Source organism: Lepisma saccharinum, chromosome 6 (assembly GCF_977018435.1).
Source record: "Lepisma saccharinum chromosome 6, izLepSacc3.1, whole genome shotgun sequence".
Lineage (NCBI taxonomy): Eukaryota > Metazoa > Arthropoda > Insecta > Zygentoma > Lepismatidae > Lepisma > Lepisma saccharinum.
In genome coordinates this window covers 87648257-87673144 of record NC_139234.1, presented here as the reverse complement: position 1 = coordinate 87673144, position 24888 = coordinate 87648257, and the positions used below count along the sequence as shown (strand labels likewise).

At 39.3% G+C, this 24888-nt stretch overlaps 2 protein-coding genes across 2 annotated transcripts; both read right to left on the bottom strand.

Annotated features, from left to right (window-relative positions):
• Positions 1-1622: 1622 nt before the first annotated feature.
• LOC145989150 (uncharacterized protein F54H12.2-like) lies at positions 1623-2933 on the bottom strand. Its single transcript, XM_083124442.1, has one exon. The coding sequence runs from the start codon at positions 2931-2933 to the stop codon at positions 1623-1625; it is 1311 nt and encodes a 436-aa protein (XP_082980568.1).
• Positions 2934-7112: 4179 nt separating this feature from the next.
• Positions 7113-9341, bottom strand: LOC145989149 (uncharacterized). Its single transcript, XM_083124441.1, has one exon. The coding sequence runs from the start codon at positions 9339-9341 to the stop codon at positions 7113-7115; it is 2229 nt and encodes a 742-aa protein (XP_082980567.1).
• Positions 9342-24888: the final 15547 nt, after the last annotated feature.

Below are 24888 nucleotides of genomic sequence, written 5' to 3'. Positions count from 1 at the left end.
ACTAGAAATTACAACGTGCGGCCCCCTTCGTATTTGCATTAGCAAACTAATTGTACCATGAAAGAAAAAAAAAGTATTCCAGAAGGTGTATCGATTTGTAAGGAAACAATAATTTCAGAAAAAAAGGTGATGTTAACACATGTTTTATTTCTTATAACTACTGCTACTACAATCTGTTTACCACAATAGTAACAGTAAATTGTCTGATACAAGTTTGAGAAAAATCAATTAATTAAACATATTTTGATCACATAATTTACAATATATTTTATATTATTCTGCATAATTTACAATATATTTGGTATTATTCTGTACAGTTAAAACAATACGCAGTAATATGAACACAATAAATCTATTTTGTTGGTGAAAAGAAAGGCATCTCCATGGGAAAAATGAAAATCAAAAACACATTCTATGTCTGGTAATTGCTGAAAGTTCTGTCATCCCGAAGACGAAATTCTCCCTCCTCCTCTTCTTCTTCTTCTGTTAGGTTTAATCAGTTCATCATTTATGTCCTCCTGAAATGAAATTATTAAAATGATATAAGTGAAATGGTAATTCATCACTCAAAATAAAACAATAATTAAAAGATGTGATGTAAGAATGATTTTTACCTCGGGTAAGAAATTTGAGGATATTTATTCCTATAATCCCGATGTTGTATGTTCTTCACATAGGGCGAGACTTTTATCTTGACGTACCTATCATTCCACGATGTATTGTTTGTAAATTGTGAAAGGAATGTGTTTAAATGTTTTCCCCTTGCTCTGTGTACGATGTAAAACAAACAGTAATGTCCACATACATTGCTGCTGATACCCTGTAGTTGAATTGGGTTGTACAAAAATGATAACGTATTATTTTGTAGAAAATTACGCACTTGAGATGTTTGTGGTGGTATTCCAAAACTATCAAAATATTCCCCCTTTCTTGAAGAGTCTATGTAAATGGCAACCCAATGGGTTCCAGGTTTATGGCTTGGATCTGTATTTATAATTATGGCAGCTGGCGTGGTTACAGTGTGAGGAACCATGTCAGAGGCATATACCCCTACATGTTTATGATTGGGGAGATGTTGAAGAGGAAGAAGTAGTTCCATTGTATTCATATTTCCAACGTGCAAGTACGTAAGCGTTTGAGAGCGAGCAGGAGAATGTAGATCTGATGTGTGATGGGTGAAAACAGCGGGGAGCTGTCTCTTTAGTAAGTAATCTTATGGAAGGGCAGTTGTATTCGTCGAGATCCTGGACTGGTCTGTTAAGTAGGAGTTTTAAGAAATTAGTTCTCTCCGAACCTTTGGAAAACAGTGTTTTATAGGGTGCTAAAGCATACTGAAGAAGACCTTGTAATGAAGGAAACGGAACAACTCCGTCAAACCACGTCAGCCCGTGATAATTTTTTTGCAACCATTTAACGGATTGCAAGTCTTTGTAGGAGAGGGTATGTACGGAAAACGGGGGTTCAATCAACCAATGATATGACTGACTACCGTTACCGCTGTATATACCCACTTCTTTCGGTATAAAAAACTTGTTCACATTAAAACCCTGTAAATCTACCACTGCAAACCCCATCTTTAAGTCAAATGAAATAAAGTAAAAGTACACTCACCTTTTATGATTTCAATTTGTGTAGTCAATGATGACGTTACGATCCTTATCTATTTCGAGCAGATTCTGGAACTCCCCATATACCACACTGTTGACTGTCTCTGGTAATGCTGTACTGAAGTGCACCTCCATCCGGACGGTCCCATGTCGTAGAAGATTCCAATGTGTTGATGTGTGAGCTGAGAGGTCAGGAGTTAAATCGAATGCAAATAGAGTGTATCCATTACCGTAGTCTTCTCTAGATATTCCATTTCCATCATTCTGATACTGAATTCCAGTATTATCGTACAATGTCTGGTAGGCACGAAGAGAGAGATTCTTTTGAAAATCAGGTTGTAAAGGACTTGATGGTATTTGTTTTCCGTCCACATACAGACATAGAAAATTGATATTAAAATGCCTGAAGTTAAAGGGATTTTTGCTATAATCTCCATTAAATGCTGAATTTGTCACAAAACCAATTATGATACGTTTCGGTATCTGTCCAAGAAACAAGTTGTCGACGGTTTTATTTAAAATTCCCCTTGGAAATGTAATTATCTTCATCTGCACACGGTTGATTGGGTATTTTGCAGTTGCCTTTTGTAACACATGGGAATGTGCAATTTTAATGCTGGGATTGAGTGACACCTTTCTAACAAACAATGTAGCATCTTCGATGTGGACCTTGAAAGTGGTACCTTCTGCCATTAAACAAAAGGAATCTTTTGCGCGAATCAACTTTACGCGCATCTCGATGTTGTTCAGAAGAAGTCGTTCTAGGTTAAAAATATCACAATGGAGATGCCCTATTAGATCTACAGATTTACTGTTTGAAATTATTCTTCTTCTGCTTTCGAAACCTTCGTTTTCGTCCCCGTTTACGGAATCCATGTGGCCTGGAGTATCTTTGTACCACAAACATGATGTCAGATGAGATTCCTTTGCAGCAGGGTTGTAGTTAAGAACATTCTCAATATAAGCTCTGTATGGATAAGTATGAGATGGTGACGTAACAAGTTTCTGATTAAGAAATACGTCAATTTGGTTAAAAAGAGAATGTAAAAAATTATTTACAGGTGCAACCTTGTCCGTAGATGTTATAGCTGTATTATCAGAATTAAAAATTTTCACTTTGAGCTCAAGGAAGGTGTGTGGTAGATCCAAATAGTCTTCACCATGGCCAGGAACTGAAAATTCTACAGGAGCATCATCCGATAAAGAAGCCAGAGGTTTATACGATATGAATTGTCCAGATAGTATACTTGTTTGAGTCGGGGGAACAGAGAATATCTCTAGTTCTGAATTTGCACATTGACACGATATGTTACTAATAAATGACATATCCAAGAGAACCTTTTCCTTCAACAATCAGAATAGTACTGAGAACTTCATACTCTGTTGGCTGACGTTAATAAAATTTCTCAACCAAATATATCTATAACCCTTTTTTTGACTGTCTGTTTTGACTTTGATTTTGTAGTTTTCTTCTTTCTTCCTACAGTGTTTGTATTTGTCGATTTTCTCTGCTTTTTATTATTATTTGCGATATTTCTCTTCTTCCGACCAGAACCAATCATTTTATTAATATTATCTTCAGCTTTACGTTTCAGTCTTTCTCCTGCTTCTGCTACTCTTGTATGAAGTGAATGTTTAACCGGCCGGTTCTGCGATATATCGCCCAACACATTCATGCCTGTGGTAAGCATCTCTCTGCCAACAGCTTTTGCACCCCTGGTTAAAAGTGGAACTACAGATCTGAAAAGGCCGCCAAGGAAACTTCCAATTCCGTGACCTCTCTGGAAGGGTGCACCTTGATATATGTTTGAAACACCGCCACCATGAAGATTGTGATAATGATGTATGTAGGGGTTCATTATTGCAGAGAGCGTTTGAAGTGAAGCTTTAATGACACTTCCCCGAATATAAATGGTATTTTCTCCCCTGTATGATCCCTAATATCTATTTCCAGAGTATCAAATTGCTTTTTCATGAGAGGAATATACTGTAGAGAGTGAAACTCGATGTGTGCGTCACTGCCGAACACAAAATGTCGAACATTTGAACCCACTATTTTCAGAAGAGGTGCGAATGTATCTCCTACAATTTGAGGTTCCAATATATCACAGTAGATAAACATTTGTTGTGGTACGCCCAGAGCTAAATTTGTGGGAGACGATGAGTGTATACGTTGATGTCCATCAAGTTTGATTGTCTTGAAGGGATCAAAACCTAACTGCGTAGCAAGTTTTGGAGAAAATCTGATCTCAGTAAATAATAGTGAATTTTTCATATCTCTCAGAATTTCTCCGTTCTGTCTTAAAAGAATATGACGATCATCCAAAAGAGAGATATTAAAGGGAACACCAGAGTTTTGAATTGCTGCTACCACCTGTGTCATGTCTCGATAATATCCCGCCTGTATTTTAACTTTTTTCCAATCAGCAGTATCTGGATTAATATTATAGTAGATTATATTCTGCCTTTCTGTTATGTTGTACATAAAATTAGGGTAATGTATTTCGGCAGCAGCAACTTCCCAGGATCCTTGAAGTTCTATCTGCTTTGGAAGTTTTGTTATAAAATTTGATAATGTATTGTCTGGAAATAAGTTCATAGAACTATTACTAGGTAGTGTTATGTAAAAAGAAGACATCATGTTATATTTTTCAGACTAGAGTACGGGATCCAACAACTAAAAGTGGATGGATATCCTCTCCACTTAACGAACACCTCTTTTCTGCTACCCTTTCCTCTTGTATCTATTATTTTATCTATTTTAAATTCTTCCGGTAGATGTACTTTCTGAAGTTCTTGTCGGTAGAATGTTCCATCAATACTGTTTTTATTTAAATCTTCAATCTTGTAAACAGTAGGGGTACGTGATATGATAGAGATAATTTTAAAAATTTCCTCCGACCATTTTCCTATGTATCCTTTTTCAAATGTCGATACTTCCCTAGCAATCCTGACATAATCTCCTTTCTGTAGAGAATTCCTATTTTCTTTTGAAGTTGAAGATGCTCTCGAGGTGTTACTGCGCAGATTTTCCCATACTTCTAGAATATTATTTGGTTTTACATTTTTTGGTGCCATTTTAATACTTCTATGTTTGGCACTGTTATACGCCCTTAACATTTTTGGTAACTGGTTAATGTAGCAATATGACTGTTTAGCTGTGAAATACTTCCACATTTTTTCCTTTAGTGTTCTGTTGAATCTTTCAATAATACTAGCTTTGACATCAGGGTTCTTAGTGGTAAAATGATGAATGTTATTAATTCTGAAAAATTTTTGAACTGAAGAATTGAGAAATTCTTTTCCTTTATCTGTTTGAATAGTAATAGGTTTTATTCCCTTTGATTGTTGAAGAATAACTCTGAATGCTTCCATTATGTTGGTACCTGTTTTGTTGAGCAGAGGCACTGCCCATGCATATTTCGAAAATGCATCGATAACTGTCAACATATACTTGTAATTCTCATTTTCGGAACTAATACTTTTCAAATCAACAAGATCTGCCTGCCATAAGTCATCAATGTTGTTAATAATATAACGATTTCGAGAAAATTTTCTTCTCAATGGCTTATGTAATGTGTATGTTTCTTGTCCTTGTAACCATTCTTCAATTTTCTTTTTGGAATATTTTTTTCCTGTTGCTTCCCATAACCTATTGACAGTTGAATACCCCGCAGGGTTGGAGATGCTGTAATAGATGTTCCTCAAAGTGGAATCCATAGTTCACTAATAATATGAACGGGAAGTGCGAGTGTTATTAATACTTTAGCCAATTGGTTTCAACATTTTTGTTTTCCCCTATTTGTTTACATAAATCAGTTTTAAATTTTTCTATTAATTCCCACCGTCGGGAATTACCAATAAGCTCCTGAGAAATATTAACATTGGCTAGAAATTTAGAAAAATATTCATATCCTCTAGGATTACTATTTTGTCGATTTCTGACAACATCACTGATAAGATCTACGATATTGCTTCCGGGGATAACCTTGTTGTAAATTTTGGTCTCTCCTTGAGAATTCCATTGAATATTACTACTTGTTTTCAGACGGCGATACAATATGTCTGCTTTTGAATGAAACTTTTTAGGGATGGTCGCCAATATTTCATCGTAAATTGGGTCCGAAAGTGCACAACCATGCTCCAATTCTTGATTTATATCCTTCTCGTCATTTTGATCCTGATGCTTTTCTTTAGATATTATGGGAATTTCCATAGGAGAATTTAATTTTTGTACAAAATGAAGATATCTGCTTAGAACTTGCTGATACATATTCCATTTCTCTTCATCAGATAATTTTTTTTGGTGCAAAATTTTACTCATTTCTGCATCCAAATTGGAAAGCGGTATAAAATTATGTTGTTGTTGATGATGTATTTTCCGGAATGTATCCTGTGGCACCAGGATCATCTTGTTTGCATGCTCCATCAATTAAAAAGACTGGAAAAAATCCCGCTAATTAACGGTCCAATGAGATATGGTAAAAAGCCTCCGGATTGTATGATATACTTCTTCTTTTTCTTCCACGATGTTCCACGCTTCACTAACTTTCTTAACACTTGCTTATAACGAGCTAATTTCTTCTTCTGGCTTTGTTTCAACTGAACATTACCTTTTAAAGTATTATATGCACATTCAGAAATGTCATGAACCAAGGATTCATCTGCATTTTTTAGAATGGTTTGTCGCACTGCAGGTTTGCATTTCGATAAAGTTCGGAGCAATGTAGCGTTCTTCATCATTGGGGATGATATGACGGAATGGTATTTTCCCACGGTGATTAAAATACTTATTTAGGTACATAGATGTAATTATATTCGTCGTCCGGAAACACACAGGTTCTCAATCGAAACTTTTCTGGCGTAGTTTGTTTCAGGTCGAGAAAAATGTATCCATAAGGTGGAGATGTGGCATCCTTGTAAATTTCGACGAAGAATTTTTTATTTTCCGGATAAATTTGAGAAGACAAATGCTGAATCTGACCTTTATCCCTAGGATTCTTAAAGCAGACAAGATAGTGACAATTCAATGATATATCACGGCATCCTTTTCCTTGATGAAATACATTTTGTGATAGAAATATTAAACTAATATTTCTATGATGGCAACCTTTTGTAAAAAGATCAACAACTCTACTATCAGCTTCTCTCATCAGATCATCGAGTATAATCAAATGGGGTCCTTCTTCTGGTGTGTATACCTCCATGTTGGGAAGTCCTTTGTGAAATTGTACGTCACTTGAAACTCTATTGTATAAGGGCTGCCACTCACTGTAACACCAGGTAATATTAATAAAATTTATATTTACTAAACTTTTAAGATGTAGTAAAATTCTCGAAGAAAAGTTTGATTTTCCACATCCAGACGGTCCAGCCAGAATCATAGAAAAGGGATGTTCCAACTTACATTCCATATTTTCTCTGTATGCAAACACAAATTTATTTTAAGGTATGGCCTTCACGTATGATCAACCTCTATCGGGATCAAAAATACTTCTGACAGATTTATTTCGTGCGCTGTTTCTTTTGTGGATTTGAATATCCAAAAGGCACAGTATCCAGATCTTCAATGATTCTTCTTTTTGTGTAAACCACTTTCAGGATTTTACTTTCAGGTCTGTTGAAGATCCTAAAGTCTTTACTTCTTACAATTTTCTTATTGTTATGTACATGAATTGCTTCTGTCTCATTAACCACCATATTTTTCATCGAAAATATATTTATCTTCTTGGTATTTGCATAGTTCAGGGTGATGCCTTTTACTTTGCAGACGCCACTTTGAACTTGTGTGGTAGGGTTTTTCACATTAAATGCATAAGATTTTGGGCCCGTGGAGACAAACTCCGTTATGTAACTTCCATCACCATAAATCTCCAGCTCATCAGTCATCTCACCAAGATAATTACCCGTCACCGGTTCAAATTCTCCGTTTCTTGAGATGTAAATAACACTATCTGTGTCGTAATATATTACACGCTCATTGAGCTGCTCAAGATATTTGTACAGATGAAGTCTCGCCCCTGCCGTAGTGTAAGCAGCAATAACTACATTTACGTTTGGTAACTCAGCGACTGCCTCATCTACATGTTGCCAATTCATAACAAGAGAATTCTCGTCCATAGGAATAAGCGAATTAACACTAACGGAAGGATTCATGAGTGCAGTATACAGCTCAGAGGGTTGTGATACTATCGAGGTTTTTGGCATATTTGGTCTCTGCCCATATTTGCCCCAAAAACTATTGAGCATCAATTTTGCGAGACACCGTTTTCCAGGGTTGATCTCAATTTTGTCATAGTCCAGATGGATTCCTTCTTTCTTGTAATATTCCGAGATAAAATTTACTTTATCTTGCTCAGTTTTACAGCTGGATGGCCAACCACTAGCTTCTTGCTTCATTTTTAGAAATTTGTCGATATATTCCACAAACAATCCCCCTTGTCTTGTTTTCGGGTCAAAACTGGTTACTCGGTATTGCCACGCTTCGTACATCTTTGTAATTTTGTATCCTTCCTGAACTGCCTTTCTTAGCTCATCTGCAACCCATGTGCCTGTGAAGGATCTCTCGTCTGGATTATGAATACATTCTCCCTGATTATTCTCGTCAGCACATGATCTGCATAGGGTAAAAAATAACTTCCCTTTCATTTTCATGGGTAATACAGGGTGGTAGAGATTTTTTGGGGGTAGAACTGTACACATTACAAGCCCCTCGATATTCTCAATGTTGGGACAGTCTTCGGCGAGAAAAATGGTTGGATGTCCTATGGGAAATTTTCCATACTTACAAATATACGGGTATAGAGAACAAATGTCAATGTATTTTATCTTCTCACCGTCACTAGCTTTGTAATATAACTTTGAGGCATTCGTTCGACCACCAGTTAGACTCGCTCTAGGATCCAAAGGCTTCTTGATAGTCATAGGGTGGTTTTTCACACACTCTTCAATCTCAGGATTCTCTCTTTTTAACTGTCGCCACTCACATTCCCACATTACTTCAATCTTGTTGCCACTTCTCTCCAAGCGTTGGGTTATTCTTTGAGTTCTCTCTCTTCTGGCATTCATGGTGTCACCACCTTCAAATTTCTCTTCTCCATTTTTGCTGCTGTAACATTTATCACAAAAATGGTAATAGCATCCGTGAAATTGTAAAATATGACCGTTACCTTCTTCATCTTCATAATATCCATCAACTTTAATCCCAGATATTCTTCTTTCTAACCCTTTTCCAGCATGCTCAATAGATATTCCTCTTTTTATCTCCTCATAAACAAGCCATTCAACTGCTGCAATGGATTGGTTGTCTCCCCAACGATATCCAGTTGATGGTATTACACCAATTGTATTCTCACGCAAATAATTCCTTCTATATAGTAGGTTACAAACACCAGATATTGTCACACCTTCTCTCCAAACATCGATACCACTTTCTTGCAGAAAGGTCTCCCTAAACTTCAAGCAAGCCAGTCGAAGGATCTCAACATCATTTATACAATAATCAACGAGTTCAGATTCAGCATTGAAAACATAATTCTTGTCTTTCTGTTCACTGTACCATTTTAGAAATTTTTCTCTTTCTTCCGGTTTCATCTGGTCTGGTTGGTAGTATTCTACATCAGGTAATGGTCCACTGTAGAATTTGTTTTTGGAATTGTTGAAAAGATGAGGGTAGTATCCTTTCTTCCTACCATCGGGCAGGTCGAATGCTTTTGGTAAGCTTGACAGCGGCATAGGCAAAAAATTCAATGAATCAAGAAATCTAACATGTCCCGCTTGCATCAATAGGATTTTCGATCCATTCATAATAATCTCTGGAAAAACCTGGAATTGGGTAATCATCGTTCGCAAAATTAAATGTCCATCATACCCCTTCATATTATGACATATACAGTAAATATCATATTTGTGAGGTAGATTTTTAATATAAGACAGAAACTCTTCCACTGGTGACTCCTTGAAAATATACTGCCTTTTCCCACAACAATTACAGGGGACCGACACATCAGGTATGTCTTTACAAGTGTTGCAAATCTGTTGGACAACACAGAGGTTTGGTTTGTGTTCTGTTCTATCTGTATGATTGTCATATTTGCTGTCCTGTGTACATTCAAGATCGTAAAATATCAATATAAAGGGTTTTTTGTTTTCTGGAGGTGATGATTTTTGAATGTAACAGAGATGACCGCTAGGACAATGTTTCTTACATATTCTGCAATATACTTCACCACAAATATGTTTTGTTTTTCTCTGATTAATAGCAATAATTGTTAGACAATCAGGGCATTGGTGTAGTTTCTCACAAATACTTTTCCCGTTCTTTGGTTTGCGTTTATGTTCATTGAAGCATACATCCCCGTGAAACTGTCTGTTGCAATCTAAACACTCTCTAATTTCTGGTGAGTTTTCATGAGACTGGAAACACTTATTACATGTACGTGAGCAATCTGTGTGCTTTGTGATGGACGCAAATTTCTTTCTGCAATGTTCACAGTAATAAGCACATGCAAATGCAGATGTCAACGAAGTGATAACATTGTAGTGGTATTCATGATGCAGAAGGTAAAGAGGTGTTCTTGTTATATCGGTACTACCAACAAACATTATATTATTACCACTGAGATCAGCAAAAACAACAATCCTATATTGTGGCAAGACATTTTGAAATCTTTTCAGTTCTTCCACACCGCATCCTCTTTTTGTAACAACCACATTTGCTTCTCTGCATAACTCCAGAGCTTCAATTTTGACAATCGGGCGACCCATTCGGTATTTACTTCTCTCATTATGGCCTTTAAGTTGTGTATATGCTTTTGCTACGACAATTGCTCGTGGAAGGCACATGTAATCCTTATTTGTAATGCATATAATTCCAGACCGTTTTCTGCAAACTTCGTCCATATTCTCTAAACCTTTCTTAAAACGTCCTGTCCCACACGGCACTCGTACACGGTGCAGATGGAAAATCAAATCATCAGACGACAAAAAACTGCTATTGCTCTGAACTAATTTCTCGAAGCTCTCCCAAACCACATCTGAATTAAGTTCTGTTGCTAGTCGAAAACTTATCCAAAAAGGATCTCTCGGTGAATTGACATTTCTTATAGTTAAGCCAACATGGTCTTCTTCTTCAATATTCCTTGTTAGTAATTTTACTATCTGGTTCAAACCGTCATGAATCCACTGTAAAGGATTTTCGTTTTCTGGAACATGATGAAGACGTACATTCATCTGCCTACCTTGAAGATTAAACTTTTTATAATGACGATCAAACTCATCCAGCACAGTAAAACGATCACTTTTCTCCACAGTATCTTCCTTTCCACTTCTGTGTGTTGATCCACCCCCCGTTTGAATCACATGTGGGTTGGGTTGGGTTTCTAAGGGGTTGGAATCGGATACTGTTTCTTTCCCGGGTAATGGAAATCCAACAAAACTATTTATATCGTCTAATATCTTCTGGGTACAAATATTATTGTCTAATCTACAGTCCTGTTTTTCCGACAGATCACATACACTTTGAGGTGAACTGATTACGCATTCTATTTCCTGCACAATTTTCTGTGTAGAGATTTCTTCCGACTCACCACAAACACTAACACAATTCTTAATTCCTCGAATGTTCTGGGTACATATATTATTCTCAAATCTGCAGTCCTGATTTTCCGACACATCAGTTGTATTTCGTGGAGAATTAATTGCATATTCTATTTCCTGCACAATTTTCTGTGTAGAAATTTCTCCCGAATCACCACCAACACTAACACAATTCTTCATTCCTAGAATGTTCTGGGTACATATATTATTGTCAAATCTGCAGTCCTGATTTCCCGACACATCAGTTGTATTTTGTGGAGAATTAATTACAGACTCTATTTCCTGCACAATTCTCTGTGTAGAAATTTCCTCCGACGTACTACCAACATTAACACAATTATTCATTCCTAGAATGTTCTGGGGACATATAGTATTGTCAAATCTGCAGTCCTGATTTTCCGGCACAGCACATACATTTTGTGAAGAATGGATTACAGACTCTATATCCTGCACAATTCTTTGTGTAGAAATTTCTCTCAACTCGCTACCAACACCAACACAACTCTCAATTTCTCGAAGAATATTTTCCGTTGATGGTAAAGAAGATAGTTCATCTGGAAGAAAGTTATCCCTTATTGAGTTTACATTCCCATTGACAACCACTATAAAATTGTTTTTATATTTTTATTACACGAAATTAAACGTTTTGATTTCATACTGAAATTAGCCACCTCGAGTTGTTCATTCTCGATTTTAACCATTAAAATTACTAACACTCTTGCATTGTCTATTGATTACCGAGGCTCTTTTTCCACACACTCATCCTGTGAAGCCATTTTCGATTAGCCTATGTGGTTATACATTTAAGCACTCATTTATAAAGAAATCCCCACCAATATGGTTTATTTATTTTATTTAACATTTTCGATAGAATAATTCAATGTCATTCTGAATTACAAATTCCCTGATTCGATTCCTAGTTGGAAAATTAGTAGCTTTAGGAGCAGCGCCATCGCACCAAATAAGGATAACTTTCAAATTAAATAATGAATGAATGAATTACAAGGAGTATTTTTATAACTGTTGATCCGAAATATACGTAAGTACGTAATATTTAACTATCTTCTGTATGCCGAATGAAAAACATGGAATATCATATCTCACACGCACACTTAATAATAATAATAACGATAATATATATGTATCACTTACCCATTTCTGTTCACCTCTGCTTCATCCATCCACAATAAAAATCGACCGAAAAGTATACACTCGACGGTGTGGACTTTTTTCCTCGCACAGATCCAAAATACGTCGTGGCGCACAGAACTCACAACCACGAATTGTACTGCCAACAACTTCTACGCGAGACTATAAATACTGACAAAGTTGACTGACTTTGCCTCTCTGATTCAGGACTAAATAAATAAATAAATACAGTTTGCAATCCCCTTATCAGGCAAGCGTAATTCCTACTGCCGAATTTCAACCTGGCAATGCACATAAACTCTCCCCTCCCTGCAACTGACCTTTGGAGACGTAGAAGCAAATTTTTCACAGAGCAACCTAAAGAACTAGAGAATTGTCTATCCTTAAAACACAACTTTGAGCAAAACAAATCCAGCTCCACGCATTTTCTTTTCATAAATCTTAAACATTTACTCATGAAATTAGTCTGCTAACGCAAATACGAAGTGGCCCCCCTGCGTTGCAGTCTCTAGCGTAGCTCTCGCATAATAAAAAAGTTCTTAATATATAATGTTACTCAAAAACACCATTCCCTCCAAGCATATGAAATCTTAAAAAAAAATTATATCCCCGACGAGAAGGGGAAACCGCAATTTATTTATTTTTTATTTATTTTGTTATTTTTTTTTAACCACCCAATGTCGTATTAAGTGGGTACCTAGAGGAAACTGGGGGGGGGGGGGGTAAAAACGGCCAGAGGCATGATGCTGATCACATCACCCCTACCTTCGACCGTGTATAACAGAGAATGGGGCTTTATCTCCACACCCCTCCATACCTCCATACCGTGGTGCAGGGCACAGGGAAGAACTTCACTTTTTTTCTTTTCTTTTTTTTTTTTTTTTTTTTTACAATTATCACCATCATAAGTGTAACTTCAACCATAATTATTTTTAACAATATAACCAAGGAACCCCTGGTTCGATACCCGTTAGAGATACATAACGGTTGTATATCCAGTCCCGATTAGTCTTTCTGCACATAAAGTGGACTTAAAACTAGAGAACCCGAAATATGATACAAAAAAGTTGCAGACGTAATTTAGTCATTGCCACAAACACCGATGACCTCTCTGACGTCACTCAGACAGACACATTTGCTCAATTCCGACCTTATTCATGCTACACACAGTTCGTATCAAAAGTTGACCAACAAACAAAGGATAAAATTAACTTGTAGTCACCATCCCTTTCGAACTGTCGGACATCGACCCCAACAGACGCACTTGCCTCATCCCTAGGTTGCTCATGCTCCACAAAATTCTTATCAACAACGTGACCAACAGATAAGTTTACTCACAGTCATCAGCACTATCAACGTCTCCGATATCTACAGACATGTCGGAGACAGGCTTGGCTCATTCCAAGATTAATCATGCTCCGTACATTTCTTATCTACAGAATGACCAAGCTTAGGTTTACTTATAGTCATCAACGCTATCAACCTCTCTGATACCAACACAGACATGCCAGGACATGCCCGACTCATTCCGTGCTTCAGCACGCTCCTCAACAATACTTTCGTTTACATGTAACGTCAGAACTTGGTCACACATAAACCGAAAGTCCCCGATGACACCCATGTAGATCGCCCAATCACATGACCAATCTCCAGCAATCAGAGCTTTGTGCTCACGAGACTCCTTGCTCAGGGTGAAGATTATACACTTCAACACCAAAGTCACGTGACCAGTCTCAACCAATCACAACTTGGGGCTCAAATAACTCATCACTTAGGTTAGCTTATGGCCTCCAACGCTACAAATACAGAGACACGCCCCCGTAAACCCTACGTAGAGTCACGTGACCGTGCTCGTGACGTCACAAAAGTTAGGTTAACTTAGACCCTCCAAGACTACGAACATTTAGCCACGCCCCCCATAGAGTCACGTGACAGCTCTCGACCAATCAGATCTTGTTCCCGGGAGCCTCCATACTACTCACACATCTTAAACCGTAGGATCCAAAATGGACAGAAATATTCGACAAAATGTCACCACTACAAGCGGGCTTCAGGAAAGGGTACAGCACGTTAGACAACATATTCATATTACTAACTCTCGTACAGAGGAAAATAAAACAGAAGCGGGGGAAATTATACGCATGTTTCATTGATTTTGAAAAAGCATTCGACAAAGTTCATAGGGATATTTTGTGGGAAAAATTGTATGAGAAGGGAATGTCCGCGCGCATGATCAGAGCACTGCAAGCAATATATGCGAGGGTAGAATTCGGAGTAAGATGCGAAGGAAACCAAGTCTCGGCACTGCAACCTTCGCTCGGGGGACTCAAACAAGGATGCATCCTATCACCAGTGCTATTTTCACTGTTCATAGATTGGGTAGCGCATGAAACTAAAATGGACCAGGATTCTATCCCATGTATAGGAGTGCATAGTATACCAGTCCTTATGTATGCAGACGACATAGTCATCTTGTCCGAGACAATAGAGGGTCTTCAAAGGGGCATAGATAGCATATATGAGGGGTGCATCAAATATAAAATGAAGGTAAACATTAAAAAAACAAATATTATTGCTTTTAAAAATTGGATACATATTTAGCAGACAAGAGTCATGGACATACGGGGGAGAGTTAATCGAGCGGGTTAAAAACTTCACATACCTGGGGGCGACACTCTCCATGACAGGGAGTTGGACACACCACATAAGGGCAAGAAAAACTAAAACAAAATTTGCAATAGAACAAGTCATAAAGACAATAAATAAGGCACCTCAAATGCCTTTCCCAGTCATTCAAAACCTCTATTCATCAATAGTATTAGGTACATTATACAGGGAGGTTATTTCAGTCGTTCACCGCCAGCCTGTCGGCCGTTCAGCGGACTCTTCATGCAACAGGTCCCGGCAAATTGCGTTCAGGAAGTCCGTAACAGAAACCGCTTGTTTTGTAATGTTTCCACTTTTCACAATTACAGTTACAATTACAATTGAAATAAGCACGTACCTTGTCGCAAGGATGCTGTGTGTGTGTGTGTGGAAAAGGTGTCCTCCCAAATACAAATATTTCTGGCACCTTATTTCTGACAGAAAATCTTAGATTAGTCATCGCTACTTTATCCTCAGTTGTCGCGACAGCGCCGGCAGCTTATCGGGGGTTGGGTGAGTTGTCTGTCAGCCGCGAGAGGGCGCTTCATACTGCACGTGTCGGCAGTGATGCCAACCGTAGGGACATGTCCCTAAGCATAGGGACTTTTCACTAAATTTCTCCCGCGTAAGAACGTAGGGACAGATTGTGCCAAATGAGGGAAAACGTAGGTACTTTTTTCAATCTTGGTAAATGACATTTTATGAATTAGTTTATCTGGATACTTTAGCGAAGAGGAGAAAAAAGAACTAACTAACAAATCTCCATCAGAATTTTGAAACATGTTATCGGTTACCAAAAACTTTCAAGGCAAGTTCCTTTTTGAAAACATTTCCACTCTCGCGAAAATAGTGCTAACATTGCCACATTCTAAAGCGGAAACGGAAAGAATATTTTCAATGTTAAGTGATACAAAAACAAAAAAAGGGCCTCCCCGATGGCGCAGTGGTAGCGTCGTCGCCTTGTAATCAAGGGGTCCCGGGTTCGATACCCGTGGAGGCACAAGTGGTTCGGATCCCACTTTAAACTGTAGGTCCAGTCCCGATTAGCCTTATTGTGCATAAAGTGGACTTAAAACACCAACTCAACTCAACTCAACAAAAACAAAAAAGGGAAATAAAATGGGACCAGAATTGTTAAAGACTGCAGGAAATACAGCATCACCAACCAACATCTATCTCTGCACAGCAGCAGCATGTATGACTTCAAATAACATAATCAACAGTAAACGACTCAACGTTATTCATTAGGGGTGTGCGGGATCCTTTACTTTAAAAAGTCGTTAATTCTCGACGTTTTCTGCCTTGTAAGTTTCTGGAACTTATCGAAAATTGTAAGTTTTTATTCTAGAAATGCAAAAACAATCACTTAAAGTGAAAATGACTTGTAAAATTCGAGATTTCCAGTGCTTCGGGAAATTTCGAACATTTCCCGTCCCGAAAATTTTCCGACTTGGTCGGGAAATTGCAAATTTTTCAGTCCCGAATGTCGGGATTTAAAAAAATTACCGTCCCGATCCCGTCTCGACCCAAAAAATTCTGTCCCGCACACCCCTATTATTCATTAAGGCAAGAATTTCCAATACCGGACCCTTCTGTAATTTCTATGCTACGTCTTATACTCACGAAATAATTATTCGTGATGATTTATCTCAAGTTAACATGTTGGGGTGAGGGGGAAAAAATGTTAATTAACGTGTAAAAGTTGTAAAATAAGCATTTCAATTCTCGCAATGATTCTCCGTATACAAGTATGGTAGCCATATTTGTTGATATGAACAAATTACAATTAGTTACGCTGTCTACAGCGTTGCCACACTGTTGATTTCATACTTGGAGAGCATGGATTGTATAAGAATAGCGGAAGAGAACAGTAAAAAAGTTGTTAATGTTATACAGATTGTTAGGTGGAGTGTGCAGGAGGGCTAATTAATAAACTTATTCATTTCAGTATATTGCCCAAAGAACATGCTTACATGTGACAGCGACAATCACGATGTAGAAGAACTGATTTGATTACAGGTAAATTTGGCAACATTACATCAATCATAAAATTGCAGGATACGAAAATGGCGTCTTCGATGATGTTAAAGTGATACGAAAAAAATATTTTTTATCGGTTCGTAATCACAATTACCGCAAAACCATTCAGGAATAGCCCCACTGAGCATTCTCGGTAAGGTTAGGTTAAGTTAGGTTAGGCAAGGCAAACATAGTTAAAATTTGGGCTCGAAAAACGGGTAGCCCAACAAACCATTGACGGATAGCCCCACGAACCATTCAGGTACAAAAAAGGTAAAGTGTTCCCCTGTGCATAGCACCACGCCATGAAGGCGTATAGGGGGTGTGAGGGTAACGCCCCACACTTTCTTGATCCGGTCGTGAGTGGGGGTGATGTGATCAGCATCACGCCCCTGACCGCCTTTACCCCCCAGGGTTTCCACCAGGTACCCATGTTATTCGACGCTGGGTAGGCGCCGGGTCCGCTTCCAGGTACGGTTAGGTTAAGTTAGGATAGGCAAATGTAAATTCGCTCCTTCATTAATTGTGGAAGCACCGAGCAGAAAGATTTGGTAAGTAAATGTGTATATTTTATCTTCTGTTTTGCATGCTCATGAGGTGATAATTTTTTTAGTCGCTTTACTTGGCGTAGGGACATTTGGTCAGTTGTAGGGACATTTTGACTACGTCTGTAGGGACATTGCCGAAAAATGGTTAGCAACACTGTCGGCTACCAGACTAGTCAGTGTACGTTCAAGTTCACTTCTGTTTGCGTTTATCAGTACGCGTGTTGTTTATACTGTGTTGCTACTCATGGCCAGTGCTTTATTGTGTGTTAATTGTTATTCATTCATTAGTTATGTCGTTAAACAAATATAGTCTTGAACAGAGAGTTTTTATGTACGATAATTACGTGAAAACGAATTCTTGCAGAAAAGTGGTCAGGGAATTACGATAGACCGGATCTCTTGAACCTAAGAAACGTGTTGTATTGCTGTTAAAGGAGGTCATTTTCAACATCTCTTATAACACAGGAGGTTAGTGATCATCATTATTATTACTTTTAAATATCATTTTACGCTTTCGGTTTGCTTTATGCGCCGGGATGCTGTCTTCCCTTTCTGACAACTGACGATAAAGTAGCGATGTCTAATCTAAGATTTTCTGTCAGAAATAAGGTGCCAGAAATATTTGTATTTGGGAGGACACCTTTTCCACACACACACACACAGCATCCTTGCGACAAGGTACGTGCTTATTTCAATTGTAATTGTAACTGTAATTGTGAAAAGTGGAAACATTACAAAACAAGCGGTTTCTGTTACGGACTTCCTGAACGCAATTTGCCGGGACCTGTTGCATGAAGAGTCCGCTGAACGGCCGATACGCTGGCGGTGAACGACTGAAATAACCTCCCTGTACTATGGAATAAAACTGTTGGGGTTACGGGGGGACAACACAATAATTGGCATACAAACAGAATTTTATAAGAGAGTAATGGGCGTAAGCAGAGGCACGGCCAACTGTGGGATTCTTAAGGAATTGGGACTGAACAGAGACGCGGTACAAGCACGGATGAGGGTTGTTAAATATTGGATGCGATTATCACAAGAGGGCCAAACTACGCTGAGGGGACAATGTTTGGAAATACAGACAAGAGAGGATAAAGTTTACAGCTGGGGCCTGGAAGTGAAAAATCTCTTATATAATAGCGGAATGGCTTGGGTATGGGAAGAGGGAGGAAGGGGGGGTCATCTGAACAGAAAATCAAATCAGGGACAGGCTACTCGACATAGACAGACAGGAAATAATAGCAGACTGCCAAACAAGGACCTCAATCAGGAAACAGTTAAGAGTGAGAGAATGGGGGAAAGCGAAATATATCCAGGTGGTGGGAAAAAATGAAAGAGGCGCGGCTGGCATGGTTCAGATTAGGGGGATGGAAACAACTAAGAAAGATAAACGAAGCAGGGGAAACGATATATCCTTTGTGCGAGGGGGAGGAGACGGATAAGCATATCCTACTGAACTGCCCTTCTACACGTGACCTAAGGGACAAATAGATGAAAAACTGTATGCACACGTGAGTAGGTTAGGCAGCCCATGTTTGATGTTGTTAGCATATATATCCAAGCTGCTTAATTTAGCTGTTGCTACCCACTAGCCACAGTGTGTAAGACTCAAAAAATTGCATGACCGTGGCTGTGGTGCTGCCCTAGACTTACATTTCATAACGATGTCACAGGATAAATTAGTTGATTCGTAATTTGTATTAGATAGAGGCTCTGAACATAACAACTTACATGGTATTCTACGCCTCTTCACTACGCACAGGGAAGTGAGAAACAACATTTTTTAAAAAGAAGAGGACAAATTTTGTGCAAAATTAAGGGGGAGTCATATCCCGTAAACGAAAACTATATAGCTATTTTTAACAGTAAAAACATGCAGGGAAGTAGTTTGCCTCTCGACAATTCACTTTTTCACTACACACAACGCAGGCAACTTATTTCTCGTGATTATAGTTTCATGAGGTGTGAGAAGTTCAGTGCTTCTTTACGTCCATGTATTTTAATTAAACAAACAAAACGAAATATTTTTTAAACACTGGCTTGAATCTGTCTTGTTCCACTTCCACTTTTCACACACGTTACACAACACAGATTAAATATATAGCGTGCATAAGTATAACAGAATTAAACACACTGATAATCAACTTACCTCTCAATAAACAACATTATTCTTCATAAGTTTTGCACGACTCCAGGTCAGCGTCGAAGGAAAACCCAACATGGCCGCCGCACAAAATGTCCCTTATGGCCGCCACGCATGCGTGATGTGTTGTTTGTCCCCTCAACGGAAAAAGTGTTATTTGTCCTGCTGGAAAATAATTGCTTGTCCCCTCCGCCTGAAAATAATAAAAAAAAAGGTTTCGTTTGCATGAAATTACCTTATGTTTTCACACATTCTTGGACATAGTGGAAGTGATGTGATCAACACCACGATCCAACCGCATTTACTCATCCAATGATATGAACCTGGGTGAGAACCAGACCCTCTTGTGCAGGAATACTGATAGAACATTTTTACCTATATGGCCACTCGAACCGGGCATTACCCCGAACGCGTCCTTTGGTTGGTTCACAACCTCACCAGTAGGATCCTATCGAGACGAGACATGCAGTTTCTGTCTTGTTCTCGCTGAGAGTTGTAAATGCCTGTCTCGCTCGTTGTCTCGTGTTCATTTGTAAATGTCTCGTTAACGGTCTCGCCTCGATTTATAAACATCCGTCCCCTTCTCGCCTCGGTTTCGGAAGTCGCCTAGTAAACAAAATTCGGTTTACATGATCTTTTTCAATATCGTACCAAGGTATCGAACAACATTGGGAATTTTTAAATATTACATATTCTTTATTTATTCTAAGCATTTTGAATACATACATGTTTATATCAATATAAATTACACAACAATTAATTAATGTTGTTATTAATTAATATTATATGTGCAACGATAAAATAAATAAAGAGGGGAGTAGGGGAAGTGCACGGGTTCACAAACCGAAAATGGGGCTCGGTGGGGCTCGCCTTAATGGATTTCTCTTGTAAGGCATGAGCCCCATTATCTCACAGTGTTGCCAACTCCTCACTCGAAAAAAAAAATCACCAAGGTTTTTTTTAGTCTAACCTAACCTAAAGCAAGGAGCTGGCAATCTTGCTTGAGGCTTCTTAATGGTTTGCTCTTGTAAGGCATAAGCCTTATTTTCTCGCAGTGTTGCCAACACCTTACTCGAAAAAAATCACCAAGGTTTTTTTTTTCGGTCTAACCACCTAAAACAAGGAGCTGGCAACCTTGCTTGAGGCTTGCCTTACAGTGCATAAAGCAAGGTTGCCAACCTACTGCTTTTACCATAGCTTTTTACAAAAAAGAGAGAGGAGAGAGAGAAAGGGGAGAGTTAAACAACCGACAGCCTACCTACAGCTTTTTTGGTCTAACCTAACCTAAAGCAAGGAGCTGGCAACTTTGCTTGAGGCTTGCCTTACAGTGCATAAACCAATTTTTGCCAACCTACATATACTGCGCAAGGAGAGTTGGTACTGCCGTAAAAGAGAGAGGTGGGTGGATGGCAACACAGTATGTGTGTGCGTGCGTGCGTATAATATGTAGCATTATTAACTAGAGTGTGTTGGCAAACCACCTGCAACTAAAAAATAGAGATGCCAACGTTGCTGTAAGATGAAGAGAGAGAGAGACCTACGGCTGGCAACAGTAATAAGCGAATGCGCCATATCGTAATTTTCCAACTCCGTATATCGTGACTTTTGTAACCTCTCTCGGGGGAACGATGTGCCACACACACACGCACACACACACGCGCGCGCGCGCTTGTATTCTTAAATAACTAACAAGAACAATGAATCTTTTTGGCTTCCGCAAACAGATCAACATGGAGACTGCACCGCCAAATTTCAATAACCTCTTACCTTCCGTGTTATCTAAACTTAATGGTTTACTGATTGTTCATCTCAACAGCATTTGGACGAAACTGAATGACGATGTGGGCAAGATGTTTTATGTTTTTAATAACAATTTACATTTCTACGAAATTCCGATCGACGGGAAACTTCAAATCACCGTGAATCCGGTGAACGCAGGCGAAATCAAAATTTCTACCGGCAAGAATATTTTTCGAATCAAGCACGACAAGATGCTTTCTAACATTACGTACGATGTTTCCGCAGGAGATTACCTGTACGTGGAACTCCTCGGAGATTATGACAAACTTATTCCTCTCTTCGTAGAATTACGAATCGTCTATCCTATTATAAATAACCGTTAACCAAAAATGCCTAACGATATTTTCGGCAACACCAAGCGTGTAGACCATGCAGAAGAGATTCTCATGTTGGATATTCGAGTTAAGAAGTTGAGGAGCGATTTGATTGCTTTGCAGGAGACCTTAAACAAAAGTTTAGAGTCGGAAATCGCTACGCTCCAAACGCAATGTCTCGACCCCATTCTGAAAATCGATTCCGAACTGAAGACGCTGATAAAAAATTATGTCGACGTACCTTCTTACGACAGCGTTCAAAATATACAGTTGAGCGTGGATTCGCTTCAAAATGATTTGGCCAAATTACAGCAATTTCAATCGAAAAATGAAGATTTGGAAAAATTGAAACTCGAAATCGAAGAACGAACTTCTGCAATCGAAAAGAATTTCTCTGAACTTCAAACCGTCGTGAACGATATAGACGCAGAACGCTTGCACGTCGTCGTTTCCAAATTACAAGAAGAATTCACCAGCACGTTGGAAGAAATTAAATCCAAGTTGCAGACTTTGGAAGATACCATGACGAACCTACCATCGTCAGACGAACTGCAGGTCATCGGTAAAAGCGTCGCGAACATAAAAATTCAATTGGAGGCGTATCGAGTTTCGAACACATTCAAACCACCATCGCTACGCTTCAGGCGTCTCTGGAATTGATCAACGAAGAAATTAAAAATATTCACGCTGAAGCGAGAGCGTTGACGAGCATTCAAGACACGTTGAGCACGGTTCAGCAGAAGATCGAATATTTAGAAAATTTGAACGTCGAAACGAATCTCGCTCATTTTCATCACGTACTCGACAACATACAGGGTGACTTGGAATCGTTACGGACGAGCGTGCCTTCGAGCGAAGATTTGGAAAAATTGAAAACGGCGGTGACGGCACTATCCGATTCGAGCGACATCAAAAGTTCGTTGAGCGATCTCGAGAGTAGGGTGGCCAATCTCCCCACCTCCAAAGAATTGCACGCTTTGAAAAGGAACATATCACGTATGCTGAAACGACTGGAAACGGAAACGGCGAACGTGGAACAGATTCGAGACGAAATTAGTTCGCTGGTGTCGACGCTGCCCACTTCGCAGAGCGTCGCCGACCTTCACACGCAGTTTACAGAGATGCGAAGCATCGTGAACGATCTTACCGAGAAGAGCTCGAAATTGAATCAAGTCGAGAACCTTCAGAACATCGTCGTCAACGTCAGAGATCAAGTTGGAGTGCTGGAATCCACGCAGGAATCGACGCTGGCCTCTTTCGGTGCCAAGTTGCAAGAACTCAACGAAAACTACAAGCAGTTGAACGTGGAAGTGAAAATGAAACCGTCGTTTTCTACCGTAACGGATACCATAATCGAGCATTTGCTGCCCATCGAAAATAAACTCGGACAAGTTCACAGTAATCTCGTCACCTTCGACACTAAATTCGCCAAATTGTTCACCTTGCAAGCCATCGAAATCAACAGCGTTCCCAATCAACAGAGAATCTCCACGTTCGTCGAAGGTAACAAACTGTACATGTTGCATCCTTATCATCCGTACTACAAGTTTCTCCTCGATGGCACGATTCAGATAAACGAATTTTCGTACTGGTCTCACGGCAGAAAAGCTAGCGTTCCCACCATGACCTTAATATCGAATCGTGGTGTCCAGAAAGCGGGAAACATTCCTCTGGCACGTTGGAACGAAACGCGCAACATATATGAAATACACGAAGACGAAGATCTCACCGTTTTCGACGTGAGTGCCGGCGATAAGCTGATCATTCAAAACACGAGCGAGGTGCCACCCTCTTTGAATCCCATCACGCTGGTGCTTCTCTTCAAACGTAATCTCTAAACAAAAAAATGTCTAGGCAAGCCATCGTCGAAGAATTGCATAAACCTGCACGCCGCAACTACGAACGTTTGGCTGTAGTAACAAAGGGCATCGACGACCTCTGGCAAAGCGACCTCCTGGAGATGAGCAGCGGCAATTTGAAAAACGTACATAAATGGAACAAGGGTAACAAGTACCTCCTCACCGTCATAGACACGTTTTCGAAATTCGCATGGGCTCTACCTTTGAAGGAGAAAACGGGATCGTGCGTCACGGAAGCATTCAAATTATTTTTTCGCGAAAGCGACAGACGACCTCGGTTTCTGCACACGGACAACGGTAAAGAATTTTACAACGCCGTATTCCAAAAGTTTATTCAAAAACATGGCATTCGACATTATTCGACCTTCAGTCACATCAAAGCCAGCATCGTGGAAAGATTCAATCGAACCTTGAAAACACACATGTGGAAACGATTCACGCTTCGGGGAAATTACAAATGGGTCGACATCCTGCCGGAACTCGTCGACACCTATAATGATACGGTACACAGAACGATAGGCATGAAGCCAGCTGACGTTACGAAATCTGACGAGCAGCGTTTGATTTCTACAGTTTACTGTCCAAAGTACACACCCACGACAAAAAAAGCTAAATTCAAAATTGGAGACCGGGTGAGGATCAGCAAATTCAAACGCACCTTCGAGAAGGGATTCACAAAAAATTGGAGCACGGAACTCTTTACGGTGGTTCGAGTTTTACCCGGAAACCGACACACGTATATAATAAAAGATAGTAGCGGCGAGATTTTGAAAGGAAGATTTTACGAAGAGGAACTCTCTAAAACGAAACACCCCGACACGTACCTCATCGAGAAAGTATTGCGTAGGAAAGGTGACAAACTGTTTGTCAAATGGCTGGGACTTCCGGAAAAGAGTTGGATCGACGCGAACGAAGTGATCTTGTGAGTACGTGGAACGTGGTGAAGCGTCTACCGGATCCGGAAAGTCAAACGAAGAAAAAGAACGGCGAGTTGCTTCCCGACAGCATCCGCTGTCTGATCGTAGGTCCTTCGGGGTGTGGGAAAACGACACTGCTCGTGGACAATTTTCTCCTCGCACCGAATTGGTTAGATTGGAAGAACAAGCACCTGTACGTGTTCTCGAAAAGTTTGGAGCAATCCAATTACCAGCAACTGATGAAACTGTACCATGGTCTGGACATTGCAACGTTCGCCTCGGAAAT

Coding starts and splice junctions, on each gene's coding strand:
- LOC145989149 (XM_083124441.1), bottom strand. CDS start 9,341: ATGCCGCTGTCAAGCTTACCAAAAGCATTCGACCTGCCCGATGGTAGG.
- LOC145989150 (XM_083124442.1), bottom strand. CDS start 2,933: ATGTCATTTATTAGTAACATATCGTGTCAATGTGCAAATTCAGAACTA.